This window comes from Sus scrofa, chromosome 9, assembly GCF_054392235.1.
Source record: "Sus scrofa isolate SSC_HxYL_T2T_F1_AM1 chromosome 9, Sscrofa_HxYL_maternal_Yorkshire_Landrace_v2.0, whole genome shotgun sequence".
Taxonomy (NCBI): Eukaryota; Metazoa; Chordata; class Mammalia; order Artiodactyla; family Suidae; genus Sus; species Sus scrofa.
Genome location: NC_139391.1, coordinates 97,314,832 through 97,327,982, shown reverse-complemented (window position 1 = coordinate 97,327,982; position 13,151 = coordinate 97,314,832). Strand labels below are relative to the sequence as shown.

Sequence of the window (13,151 nt, the reverse complement as noted above, 5' to 3'; positions counted from 1 at the left end):
TATCCCTGGGTAGAAAGATATCAGATTCCCACTTATACTTTTTTTTTTTTTTTTTTTAATCTTTTCTAGGGCCTCACTCACAGCATATGGATGTTCCCAGGCTAGGAGTCTAATCGGAGCTGTAGCTGCCGGCCTACACCACAGCCACAGCAACGCGGGATGCGAGCCTCGGACTTCGACCTACACCACAGCTCACAGCAATGCCGGATCCCTAACCCACTGAGCAAGGCCACGGATTAAACCTGAAACATCATGGTTCCTAGTTGGATTCGTTAACCACTGAGCCACAACGGGAATTCCTGTTTTTTTGTCTTTCTCATTTTTATTTTCAGTTATTTCTCTCCAGTCTCTAACACTTGAGCTCTCTCACACAGTGAACCCTATCATTCTTTCAATGAAAAGTTAGGAATCAACTCTGAAAACTGGCTTAAATTAACTACTGAATATATATTTAGTAGTGCCTCTTTCATTACATCATTCCCCTTCTCAGTAAACACTTGTCATTATTATTATTATTGGCCACACTTGCAGCATTTCAAAGTTCCCAAGACAGGAATCAAATACAAGGAGCAGCTACAACCTACGCCACAGTTGTGGCAACATTGGATCCTTATCCCACTGTGCCACACCAGGAACCTAACACTTCTTTTAAAAAATGGGAAAACAATGTAACTACTTTAATAGCTATTCAACTCAAAGTGCTTGGTTTAAAAAAGAACACTGTTTGCAATTAAACCAAATGTGCACTTCTTTTAAAAAAAAAAGGGAAAACAATATAATGACATTAATAGCTATTCAACTCCAAGTGTTTGGTTAAAAAAAGAACACTGTTTGTAATTAAACCAAATATGCAAGTCAGAAATTTCCATGTAAACTGTTAACACTTTAAGCTTCTGAAACATAATTGAGATGAGGCAGAATCTATAAACTCAAAATAAGGAAGAATATGTTGTCACTAAAAAGGCAGACGCGAACATCAACATCAAATGCTATCACTTACATGTGGATCTGAAAAAAGGACACAAAGAACTTCTTTGCAGAACAGATACTGACTCAGAGACTTTGAAAAACTTAGTTTCCAAAGGAGACAGTTTGGGGGGGGGGGAATGCGCTGGGGGTATGGAATGGAAATACTATAAAACTGGATTGTGATGATCATTGTAAAACTATAAATGTAATAAATTCATTGAGTAATCAAAAAAAAAAAAAAAAAAAAAGGCAGACTCGCGCCTTTATAGTCTACCTTTATAGTCATGGTCCTGTTTCTTGAAGACAAATGAGACTCAATTTATCATTAATAACATGATGATGTCTATATTCCTTTTTTTCTTTAAACTAATATGCTGCTTAAACTCAAAATCTGAAATAAATATGAAAGTTTTCAGCATCTTTAGTGATGCCCTCTGTGCTAATGCCCTGATTAACTAAGATTAACTAAAGATATAAATACTAAGGCATGACTTTAAAACTCAACAGTAAACTTCAACTTGAAAGTACAAACCTAAGAACCACCTCCAATCACAATCCTGAGATTTGTTCCCATCAATCCCTACATTCAGACTCTCCTAGCCTGAACTAGGCAATCTTCATGTTTCTCTTTTGAAAGTTATCTGAAGTTGATGGAACAAAACCCCAGGTTTTTTTTGGGGGGGTTGGGGTTTTTTTTTTGTTTTGTTGTTTTGTTTTGTTTTGTTTTGTTTTTTTGGCCTCACCCATGGTATGCAGAAGTTCCTGGGCCAGGGATCAAACCCATGCCACAGCTGCGACCCAAGCCACAACAGTAACAATGCTGGATCCTTAACCCACTGAGCCTCCTGGGAACTCCCCAAACCCAAATTTATCTAAGATTTCTTTTAATCATTTACCACTTATTAAATGCACAACCACTATTAAAGAAAAAAAACTTATGATAACACTTTAAGGTACAAATAGTATATTTTATTTCATCCCTGAAAACAAATACCAAAATGTCCACATCTAATAAGACAGACTGAACAATTATTCCAAACTTCACCTGGGAAGGGTATGTAAATAATTTCTTTAAGAGATAAGGTACAGGGAAGAGTTTGGAAAGCTAGCTTTCATGAACCAATATTTTCTCATACTTACTTTTATAAAACATGATAATAACTGCTACTACTTGTGGCAGCATACCATAATAATGAACAATAACCAAAACTAAATTCAACACAGTCTAACTGCAGAAGCTAGCAGAATAAATACTATGAAACATAGGGCACCTTATGGCAATTAAATTTGCTACAAGGGAAATTTAAATAAAGGTGTACTTTGCTCTATTATTAGAATAATCCAAGATTAGGATCTCTTGTGCTATATACAATAGCTGTTTTCCTGAAAAGATAGTCCATCTTTATAATTTAAATTACATTTTAAATGTTCTTATTTTTAAGTGGTCATTATATAAAATGAATATCTAGTGTATCTGTTATACAAATTCAAAATTTCATAAAGCAGGATACTCTACATAGTATAATGTTAACATTTTCCAAGCAATTTAATGTAACACAAATACCTTTATTATATACATCTGGCTAAAGTCCTTAAAAGTCCTAGTCTCACAAATATCTCAGTTTCCCACTCTCTTGTCAACATAAGAGAAGTAAAAATTACCCAAATATGGAAATAATGTGCTTTCTTGACAGCATAATCACTCAAAGGGTTACACTTTTAAATTAACATTCATGTATATGAACAATCATGAATTAATATTTATTTAATATCATAAAAATATCCTTTATTCTTCAGAACATAAGTATACAAGAAAATGCTATATATGAGCTTAGAGATTACTCTTTTAATGTTATTTAATTGTCCCAATGTTTAGGTTACGGACAGTGGCTACTACCCATTTCAAGATTATACTCTTACAAATGTAATTTTTTTAAATATACAATAATTAACCTCCAGATCTTCTAAAGGAATAGTGCAAATGAACACATTCTTTGGGTCATGTCTTCAAAACATTATTTTCAACATTATATTTCCTTTCTATGTTCATTATCTGAATAATGGAAATAAGCACATTTTCTAATAGCATTAGTCCAACAGTCACACCTATTGAGAACAAATGACAGAATGATTCAATAACAATATTCTTCACCTATCTGAAAAATATGTTATATATTTAAATAAATATTTTATAGAAATGAACCTATGTCTTTCAGTGTTATTGTTTCAGATTGATCTCAAACACAGATTTATACAAAGATCACCTACCTGCTCACTACATCAACCATGTTCCCAAATTCCCTTTAAGGATATAGTACAGCATTGAAGAGATGTGCCTGAAAGCAAAGTAATATATTTTAAAATTTATATACAGAATCAGAGTTCCATGACTCCAGCATATTCCTTGAAAATGCATAGAGCTTTTATTGTAAAGTATTACTCTATCCTAGCCAGCAACTGAAAAGCTTTTCTGCCATTAGAATATATTCCATGGTTAATGTAGCAGCACAAGGTGATCTTCAACTGCTATCTAATGCTGCCGGATGCATTTATCCTTTTATTTGTCGTCACCGGCACCAGACTCCCACTAGTACCATTGGTAGTGTTGGTTGCTGAGCCGTTCACAACAATATAGTCAACTTTGTTCTCCAGCTTTACCAAACGTTGTAAAATGTCATCCAAAAGGACAGCAATTGTTCTTTTCAGATCCGCTGGGGGAAAAATGAAAATACACAATATTAAACATTGACAGAGCACTTGATATTTGTGTTTCCACAGTTTAATGGGAAATGTGAACAATTATCAAGCCATCTGAAACAAAACACACTAGAGAGAAAGACTGGTGAGAGGAGATGTTTCCTTATTAAGACCTTTCAATCAAATATTTGGTAAATAGAAAAAAAATTAAATATATGTATTTTTAAATTTTACATTTATTCTCAACATTCTATTGATAGATGAGAATTTTTTTTGGCCACACCCTCGACATATGGAAGTTCCGGGCCAAGGATCGAATCCAAGCCACAGCAGCAAAACCAGATCCTTAACCCACTGCACCAGGCTAGGGATCCAAGCTGCACTTCCACAGAAACTTGAGCCACTACAGTAGGATCCTTAACCCACTGTGCCACAGTGGGAATTCCATATTTTTAAAAATCTTTCAGCAGTAAGTCTAAAAAGACAACTACTGGATCTGTTTTTCCCTGGCAGCCACATCTTGTGTAATAAATAGCTGAAGAAGTGGCAACCTAGGCCAGGGGAGGTTAGCTAGAATAGACGAGGGTAAGGGAGTTTACCAGCATGTTAACATTACATGAACTTAAAGTCCTTAGAGTTTGACAACAAGCTGAAGTGCAACATGAACTATAAAGGTACAGCACAGTCATTGATTAGTTACACTTAGGAATGGCAATTAAAGGAAAAGTTGAGTTTAACCGGAAATAACTATTATGATTTTACCTTAACAAGGTTCTAAATTATCATTAAATATCCTTCTTTCAATTGTTATTCAATTGATATTTCCTAATATCAATTGTTTCAATAAAAGATTTTAAAAGACTAAGAGATTTTAATCAACTTGCTCCATGATATAAAATCGGTTAGTTGAAAAACCAGAATAGAAGTTCCTGCTGTGGCACAGTGGGTTAAGAATCTGCAACAGCTTGGGTCACTGCAGAGGTGCAGGTTTGATCCCCAGCCAGCACAGTGGGTTAAAGGATCTGGTATTGCCACAGATGTGGCATAGGCAACAGCAGCAACTCAGATTCAATCCTTAACCAGGAAACTTTCATATGCCGCAAGTGCAGACAGAAAAAAAGAAAGAAAAAAAACCCAGAACGATTCCTTTGAATATATCAAAACATACAGTAGAAAAAATAATAATAATGTATTGGGGAAATAAAATATATATACATATATACTTGCCAATAAAAAAAGAAGATATCAAAACTCTCCCTTTCTCTAGATTTACAATTTTATAGTTACATTTCATGGGACTATATATTTGTAAGAATTACATGTTTACATTATATGGGAGTCCATAGTACTTCCCCATAAAGCCCTATATAACTGAAGATACCAGCAATAAGAACTCCTTCCCTACCATAGGACCCTGTTCAGAACCCCTAAAAGCAACCTGAAAGTGGAGACCCATAGCTTATCCTGTTACTCAGCTCATCCAGCCTGATACTTTATCACTCAGTAGGCAGTCAACAAATGTTGGAAATGAACATTTGCTGAAAGTCTGATTCATATTTCATAGGTGGTATCACTGCTGAGATTAATGTGAAGAATCAGATTTAAGAAATAAGACCCTTTAAAGTTGCTCTATCACTGCTTTAAGTTTTCCTACTCCAAGAAATCAAAGAGTTTAAGGGGGAAAAAAAAGACTAGTACAAAAACACATAAGAACATAGACAAAGAGTTCCCGTCATGGCAGTGGAAATGAATCCAACTAGGAACCATGAGGTTGTGAGTTCAATCCCTGGCCTCGCTCAGTGGGTTATGGATCCAGCGTTGCCGTGAGCTGTGGTGTAGGTCGCAGACGCAGCTCGGATTTGGCATTGCTGTGGCTCTGGCGTAGGCCAGCAGCAACAGCTCCAATTAGACCCCTAGCCTGGGAACCTCCATATGCCACTGGTATGGCCCTAAAAAGGACAAAAGACAAAAAAGAAAGAACACAGACACTATCAAAACAGCACCTAGACCAACTATTTCATAATAACTTTTTCATAGTGATTTTTTCACAAAAACCAAAAGGAGGATAGAATGGAATCTAAAAAAAAAACAAATGAATAGAACAAAACAAAACAAAAAAAGGAGGTTGCAATGCTATTAAATATACTAAAGACACGGAATATAAAAAGATTCTAACTACGCTATACACTATCAAGGATTTTGAGGGACTGCAGGAAGCCACTATCTAGGAAGGCCTAAAAAACAGAGAGAAAAAGCAGTGATGTTACCAGAGCCCAAGTCCAAGTACACCTAGTGGAAAAGAGAGCCAAGGAGATGATCTGGCAGGAGCTGGCGCTACAAAGACACACAGAGGAAGGCAGAAAAACAGCCTCTCCTCTCCCCTCCTTCCTATTTTCCATACTTCTGACAGTGCTTCTCCTTGGCCAAACCAGGCAGAAGCTAGTTGTTTTAGGACCTTAGAAATCAACCTCCCTTGAGATACAAAACAGAACAGAGAAAAGGTAAGGAATAATCAAGGCAACCAGGCAAAGGACCAGCACAAACAGTAAGTACACATGCCTTTGTGGCCTCCACACTTATATGCCTCTGTCTTCATTTACCTCTTATTTATATCTCGACAGTCTTTATTATTTGCATTCTTAAAGAGAGGAAGATACAAATAAAAATAACCACATGCACATAAAAAAGAAATACAATTGTAGTAAAACACAAACGACTAATAAAAAATAAAACACTTAAGTAATTAAAATATGTCAAAAACTTTTCCTCATTAATATTTTTCAAATTCAAATTATTTTTTAGTTCTGCACATGCAGTGTATGGAAATTCCCAGGCTAGGAGTGAAATCAGAGCATGTAGGTGCCGGCCTACACCACAGCCACAGCAACACCAGATCCTTAACCCACTGATCGAGGCCAGGGATCAAACCCGAATCTTCATGGATCCTAGTCAGGTTTGTTACTGCTGAGCCACAAAAGAAACTCCAGGAGTTGCTTCTTATGGATGAGCAAAGTTAGTGGTTTCCTCGGAGTTCCTGCTGCAGCACAATGGGATCGGCAGCCTCTCAGGAGTACTGTGATATGGCACAGTGGATTAAAAGGATCTGGTTTTGCCACAGCTGTGGCTTAGGTCGCAGCTGTGGCTTGGATCTGATCCCTGGCCTAGACTCCATTTTGCCTCAGGGCAACCAAAAAAGGAAAAAAAAAAAAAAGTTAGTGGTTTCCTGATATGGAGTCTACTCCTGGTGAAGACGCTGTAAAGACTGTTGAAACTACCAAAAAGGAATTTAGAATATGATATAAACAGTCGATGAAGCAGCAGCAGGGTTTGAGCATTTACTCCAATTTTTAAAGAAGTTCTACTGTGGGTAAAATGCTATCAGACAGCATTGCATCAATGCTAGAGAGACGTTGTTCATGAGTCAACTGATGTGACAAACCTCATTGTTGTCTTAAGAAATCGCCACAGGAGTTCCCGTTGTGGCGCAGTGGTTAACGAATCCGACTAGGAACCATGAGGTTGCAGGTTCGGTCCCTGCCCTTGCTCAGTGGGTTAACGATCCGGTGTTGCCGTGAGCTGTGGTGTAGGTCGCAGAGGCAGCTCGGATGCTGCGTTGCTGTGGCTCTGGCATAGGCCGGCGGCTACAGCTCCGATTGGACCCCTAGCCTGGGAACCTCCATATGCCGCAGGAGCGGCCCAAGAAATGGCAAAAAGACAAAAAAAAAAAAAAAGAAATCGCCACAGTCACCCCAACCTGATCAGTCAGCAGCCATTAACATGAAGGCAAGACAAGCACCAGCAAAAAAAATTACGACTTACTTACTGAAGGCTCAAATGATGGTTAGCATTTTTTAATGATAAAGGTTTTTGTGGGGGTTTTTTTGGTTTGTTTCTTTTCTGTCCAAACCCACAGTATATGGAAGTTCCCAGGCCAGGGAATGAATCCAAGCCCCAGCTGCAACCTACACCACATTTGCAGTAATGCCAAATCATTAACCCACCCCACTGGGCCACAGATCAAACCCATGCCACTGCAGAGACAATGCCAGATCCATAACCCACTGTGCCACAGTGGGAACTCCAGCAACAAAGATGTTTGTTTTTGCTTTATCTTTTTTTCTTTAGGGCCACACCCACAGCATAGGAAAGTTCCCAGGCTAAGGGTTGAATTGGAGCTATAGCTGCCAGCCTACACCACAGCCACAGCAATATGGGATCCAAGTCACGTCTGCGACCTACACCAAGCTCACAGCAACGCTAGATCCCCAACCCACTGAGTGAAGCCAGGGATCAAACCTGCACCCTCACAGATACTAGTCAGATTTACTTCCACTGCGCCACAATGGGAAGCCCTAAAGTATTTTTAAATTAAGGTGTGTACATTTGTTTTTTAGATATAATGCTACTGCACACTTAACAGACTATAGTATAGGGAGTTCTGAGGCTCAGTGGGTTAAAGAACCACCATGGTCACTGTGAGATCCCTTGCCCCAGAACTTGTGCAATAAGGTTTGACCCCTGGTCCTGCTCAGTGGGTTGAGGATCTGGCATGAGCTATGGTGTAGGCTGGCAGCTATAGCTCCAATTCAACCCCTAACCTGGGAACCTCCATATGCCACAGGTATAGCCCTAAAAAGACAAAAGACCACAAAAAAAAAAATATATATATATATATAGTGGGAAACCAAAAAATTCACGTAAGTTGCTTTATGGTGGTGATCCAGAACCAAATGTCTCTGAGATGTGCCTGTAGAGGGCTATTCAAATTATGTATTCCATACTGTGTGTGTGGTAGTTTGTGGTTTTCAAGGAACTGACCTATTTCATGTTATCAACATTTATGTTGTAGAGCTGTTCATAGTAGTCCCTCATTACACTTTGATGTCTGCAGTGATGTTTTTTTCATTCCTGATATTGGCAATTTGTATTTTTTTTGGTCAGTTTTGCTAAAAGTCAGTTTCTTCCCCTCCCTTTCAAAGGATGAGCTTTGTTTCATTGATTCTTCTCTATTTTCTTTGAATTTCATTGATTTCTGCTCTCATCTTGATCATTTCCTTCCTCTGGTCTGTTCTGGCTTTATTCTGCTTTTCTTCTTCTAGGTTCTTGAGGTAGAAGCATAGACTATGGATTTAAGACTTTTCCTCTTTTCTGATGTATGCACTTATTGCTCTAAACTTCCCTCTCAGCGTGCTTTACCTGTGTCCCACAATTGTTTTCTTTAGATCAATGCATTTTTTTAAATTTCCCTTGAGATTTCTTTAACCCACAGATTATTTAGAAGCATATTATTTAGTTTCCAATTACTTGGAGATTATGCTATTATCACTGTTATTAACTTCAGGTTTGAATTCATTGTAGCCACAGAAAACACGATTTCATTTCCAACGTTCCTCCTATATCTTGTCGAGAGAACTTCCTTTAGCCTTCTCTTAGGGTAGGGCCTGCTGGTGACATTTTTTTCCGTCACCTATTTCTTTATTACGGTTGATTTACAATGTTCTGTCAATTTATGCTATATAGCAAAGTGACCCAGTTATACAAATATATACATTCTTTTTCTCATATTATCCTCCATCATGTTCCATCTCAAGTGACTGGATATATTTCCCTGTGCTATAAGCAGGACCTCATTGCTTATCTACTCCAAATGCAATAGTTTTCCTCTACTAACCCAAACTCCCAGTCCATCTCACTCCCTCCCCCCCTCCCCCTTGGCAACCACAAGTCTGTTCTCCATGAGTTTGTTTCTGTTCTGTAGATAGGTTTGTTTGTGCCATATTTTAGATTCCAGACGTAAGTAATATCATATGCCTTTCTCTGACTTACTTCACTTAGTATGCGAATCTCCAGTTCCATCAATGTTGCTGCAAATGGCACTGTTTTGCTCTTTTTATGGCCGAATAGTATTCCACTGGGTATATGTACCACATCTTCTTAATCCATTCATCTGTCAATGGACATCAAAGTTGTTTCCATGTCTTGGCTATAGTGAATAGTGCTGCCATAAATACAGGGGTGCACGTATCTTTTTGAATGAAAGTTTTGTCTGGATATATGCCCAGGAGTGGGATTACTGGATCATATGGTAGCTCTATATTTAGTTTTCTTGGGTACCTCCATACTGCTTTCCATACGGTTGTACCAATTTACATTCCCACCAACAGTGTAAGAGTGTTCCCTTTTCTCCACATCCTCTCTAGTATTTATTATTCATACTTATTAATGATAGCCATTCTGACTGGTGTGAGGTGGCACCTCATCATAGCTGATTTGGATTTCCCTAGTAATTAGTAATGTTGAGCATATTTTCATACTCCTGGTGGCCATCCCTATGTCTTCTTTGGAGAAATGTCTATTTAGGTATTCTGCCCATTTTTCAATTGGACTGGTTTTGTTTTGTTTTTTTTTTTTTTGCTGTTGAGCTGTAGAGTTGTTTGTATATTTTGGAGATTGAGCTTCTGTCAGTTGCATCATTTGCAACTATTTTCTCCCATTCCATACGTTGTCTTTACATTTTTTTAATCTAAGAATTCCCTTAATTCCTGAAGGATAAATTTTGGATTGATAGTTCTTTGTCGTTGGGTTTTTTTTTTTGGGGGGGGGAGGTTGGCCACACCTGTGGCACATGGATGTTCCAGAGCAAGGGATCAAGCCCAAGCAACAGCAGTGGTGCCAGACCCTTAACTCACTAGGCTACTAGGGGATCCTGGATTGACAGCTCATGTCTTCCAGCACTTCAGACAAAACTTGCCACTTCTTTCTAGCCTTGATGGTTTCTGATGAGAAACCCAATGTCATTTGAATTGTTTTCTGTGTCATTTTTCTCTATTTTAAGATTTTTTTTCTTAAGTTTCTCTTTAAGTTTTCAGAAATTTATGATATATCTTGGCATGGGCATTTTTAGAATTATCCTACTCAGGGTTCACTCAGCTTCTGGAACCTGAGGTCTATGTCTCTGGCCAAATTTGGGATGTTTATGACCTTTTTTTTTTTTTTTTTTTTTGAGTATTTTTCCAGCTCTGCCCTCATTCTCCTCTCCTTCCAAGACTACAATGACAAAAAGGTTATACCTTTTGCTATAACTCAAAAGGTCCCTAAATCATTGAGGTTTTTTTTTTTTTTTTTCTTGTCTTCTTAGGGCCACACCCAAAGCATATGGAAATTCCTAGGCTAGGGGTTGAATCAGAGCTGTAGCTATTCGCCTAAGCCACAGCCACAGCAATGCTGGATCTGAGCCAAGTCTCCAATCTCCACCATAGTTCATGGCAATGCCAGATCCTTAACCCACTGAGCGAGGCCAGGGATTGAACTCGAGTCTTCATGGATACTGGTCAGGTTCATCACTGCTGAGCCACGATGGGAATTCTGGGATTTTTTAAAGTCTATTTTCTCTCTGTTGTTCAGACTGGGTAGTTACATTGTTCTATATTTCAGTTCACCTATTATTTCCTCTATCTTCTCCTTTCTGCTTTTGGGTCAATATGCTAATTCATACTTTTTATTTTAATCACTGTACTTTTCCATTCAATAATTGCCATTTGATTTTTCTTTATATGTTCTACTTCTCTGCTGAGACTTACTATTCCTTTGTTCTTTCATTTGCTGTTTTCATTAATTCCTCAATGAATCATTTTTAATCCTCCTTTAAAATCTTTTTTCAATAATTCTAACATCTGTAGTTGGTTGTCTTTTTTCATTCAATTTGAGATTTTCCTGGTTCTTGGTATGATGTGATTTCTATTTGAAAACTGGACATTTACACATTCACTATGAAAGTCTGGATCTTATTTAAAACTTCGATTTTAGATGGTTTTCTCTAATAACCACTGTGAAAGAGCAGAGTGGTCCCACCTTGTGACTGCCAGGTGGAGACAAAAGTTTAGGTTCCACATGTAGCCTCCATTATTACCTAAGGGTGGTGAGCTCCTCATCACTACCAGATGGAAGTTGGGAATTCCAGGTTCCCACATACTCTTCATTAACACTGTGATGGCGACTGCTCCTTACCACTGGGTAAAAGTCCTGACTCTCCACTAGCATTCCTTTGACATCACCCCAGAGGGAAGGAGATGGGCACCTACCTCATAACTGCCATGTGGGGGTATAAATCCTGGCTCCCCATGTGGTCACCACTAATACCACAGGGTGTGAGGGCAGTTTGGATGCCTCATTATAGCCTCAAAAGGGTTGAAGTCTATGACCCCCGTTTGGCCTCTGATCATCTGAGTGATGGTGCAGGCACAATTTTTTTCTGTGGTGTCTGGCTGGAAAAGAATGATTTACTGCCTGAAATTTTATTGTCTTACTAGGCTGTTCCTTCTTTGGCTACAGAAAACAGGCTTCCATTGGGTTTTTGTTTTGTTTTGTTTTTTTCTATGCCTAGTGGCATTTCTAGGTTGCCGTCTTATTCAGCTTCAAGTATGGAACATATGAGGTAAAAAGAAAACTCAGAGAATATAACACTGAGTCGATCCTTGAGTACTGGGGTCCCTAGCCAGTCTGAAATTTTCTCTTCCATATTCTTGTGTTTGTTATGTATAAAATGTCCAGGGTTTTCAGCTGTACATAGACAACAAGAACAGGTAAAGACTGATAGCTTAAAAACAAAGAAGAGATAGATCTAGGAGTTCCCATCATGCCACAGCAGAAACGAATCCAAATAGGAACCATGAGGTTGCAGGTTCAGTCCCTGGCCTCGCTCAATGGGTTAAGGATCTGGCATTGCCATGAACTGTGGTATAGGTTGCAGATGCAGTTCGGATCTGATGTTGCTGAGGCTGTGGCGTAGGCCGGCAGCTATAGCTCCGATTAGACCCCTAGCCTGGGAACCTCCATGTGCCATGGATGCAGCCCTCAAAAGACCAAAAAAAATCTCCATTTTTTCCAGGTCCTTGTTTTCAAAAAAAAAAAAAAAAAAAAATTTTTTTTTTTTGGCTGCACCCACAGCATATGAAAGCTCTGGGGTCAGGGACTGAACCTGCACCACAGCAGCAACCCTAGCCACTGCACTGACACCACCAGATAGATCCTTAAGCCATTGTGCCACAAGCGAACTCCAAAAAATGTTTTAAAACTGGCTTTCTGCAACTACAGAAGATATTCTCTAGCTTGTTTTCTGAAAATGTTTACAACATTTTTCATCCATTCATTACATAATAGCTTATATATTGAAAAGCTGATTAAAGTGAGAAATTTTTTTTTTTTTTTTTTTTTTTTTTTTTTATGGCTGCAGCCAGGGTATATGGAAGTTCCTGGGCCAGGGAATATTTAGGCCAGGAATCAAACCTATGTCCTCATGAATGCTAGTCAGATTCATTTCCACTGAGCTACGACAAGAACTCCAAAGCTAAACTCTTAAAATGAGAAATCGCACTTCGGCTCAGATCTGATCCCTGGCCCAGGAACTCCATATGCATGGGGCAGCCAAAAATGGAAAAAAAAAAAAAAAATTACACATAGTAATCTTTAAAGTTGAACTGATCTAT

At 38.4% G+C, this 13,151-nt stretch overlaps 1 protein-coding gene across 3 annotated transcripts in view; it reads right to left on the bottom strand.

The window, feature by feature from the left end:
• Positions 1 to 1,916: 1,916 nt before the first annotated feature.
• CCDC126 (coiled-coil domain containing 126) overlaps positions 1,917 to 13,151 on the bottom strand; it is a 47,164-nt gene continuing 35,929 nt past the window's right edge. For all 3 annotated transcript variants that reach the window (XM_021102513.2, XM_021102514.2, XM_003357478.5), the window contains one exon: positions 1,917 to 3,680. In XM_021102513.2, coding sequence (XP_020958172.1) covers positions 3,496 to 3,680 — 185 coding nt within the window. In that variant the 3' untranslated portion in view covers positions 1,917 to 3,495. The remainder of the gene's footprint in view (positions 3,681 to 13,151) is intronic.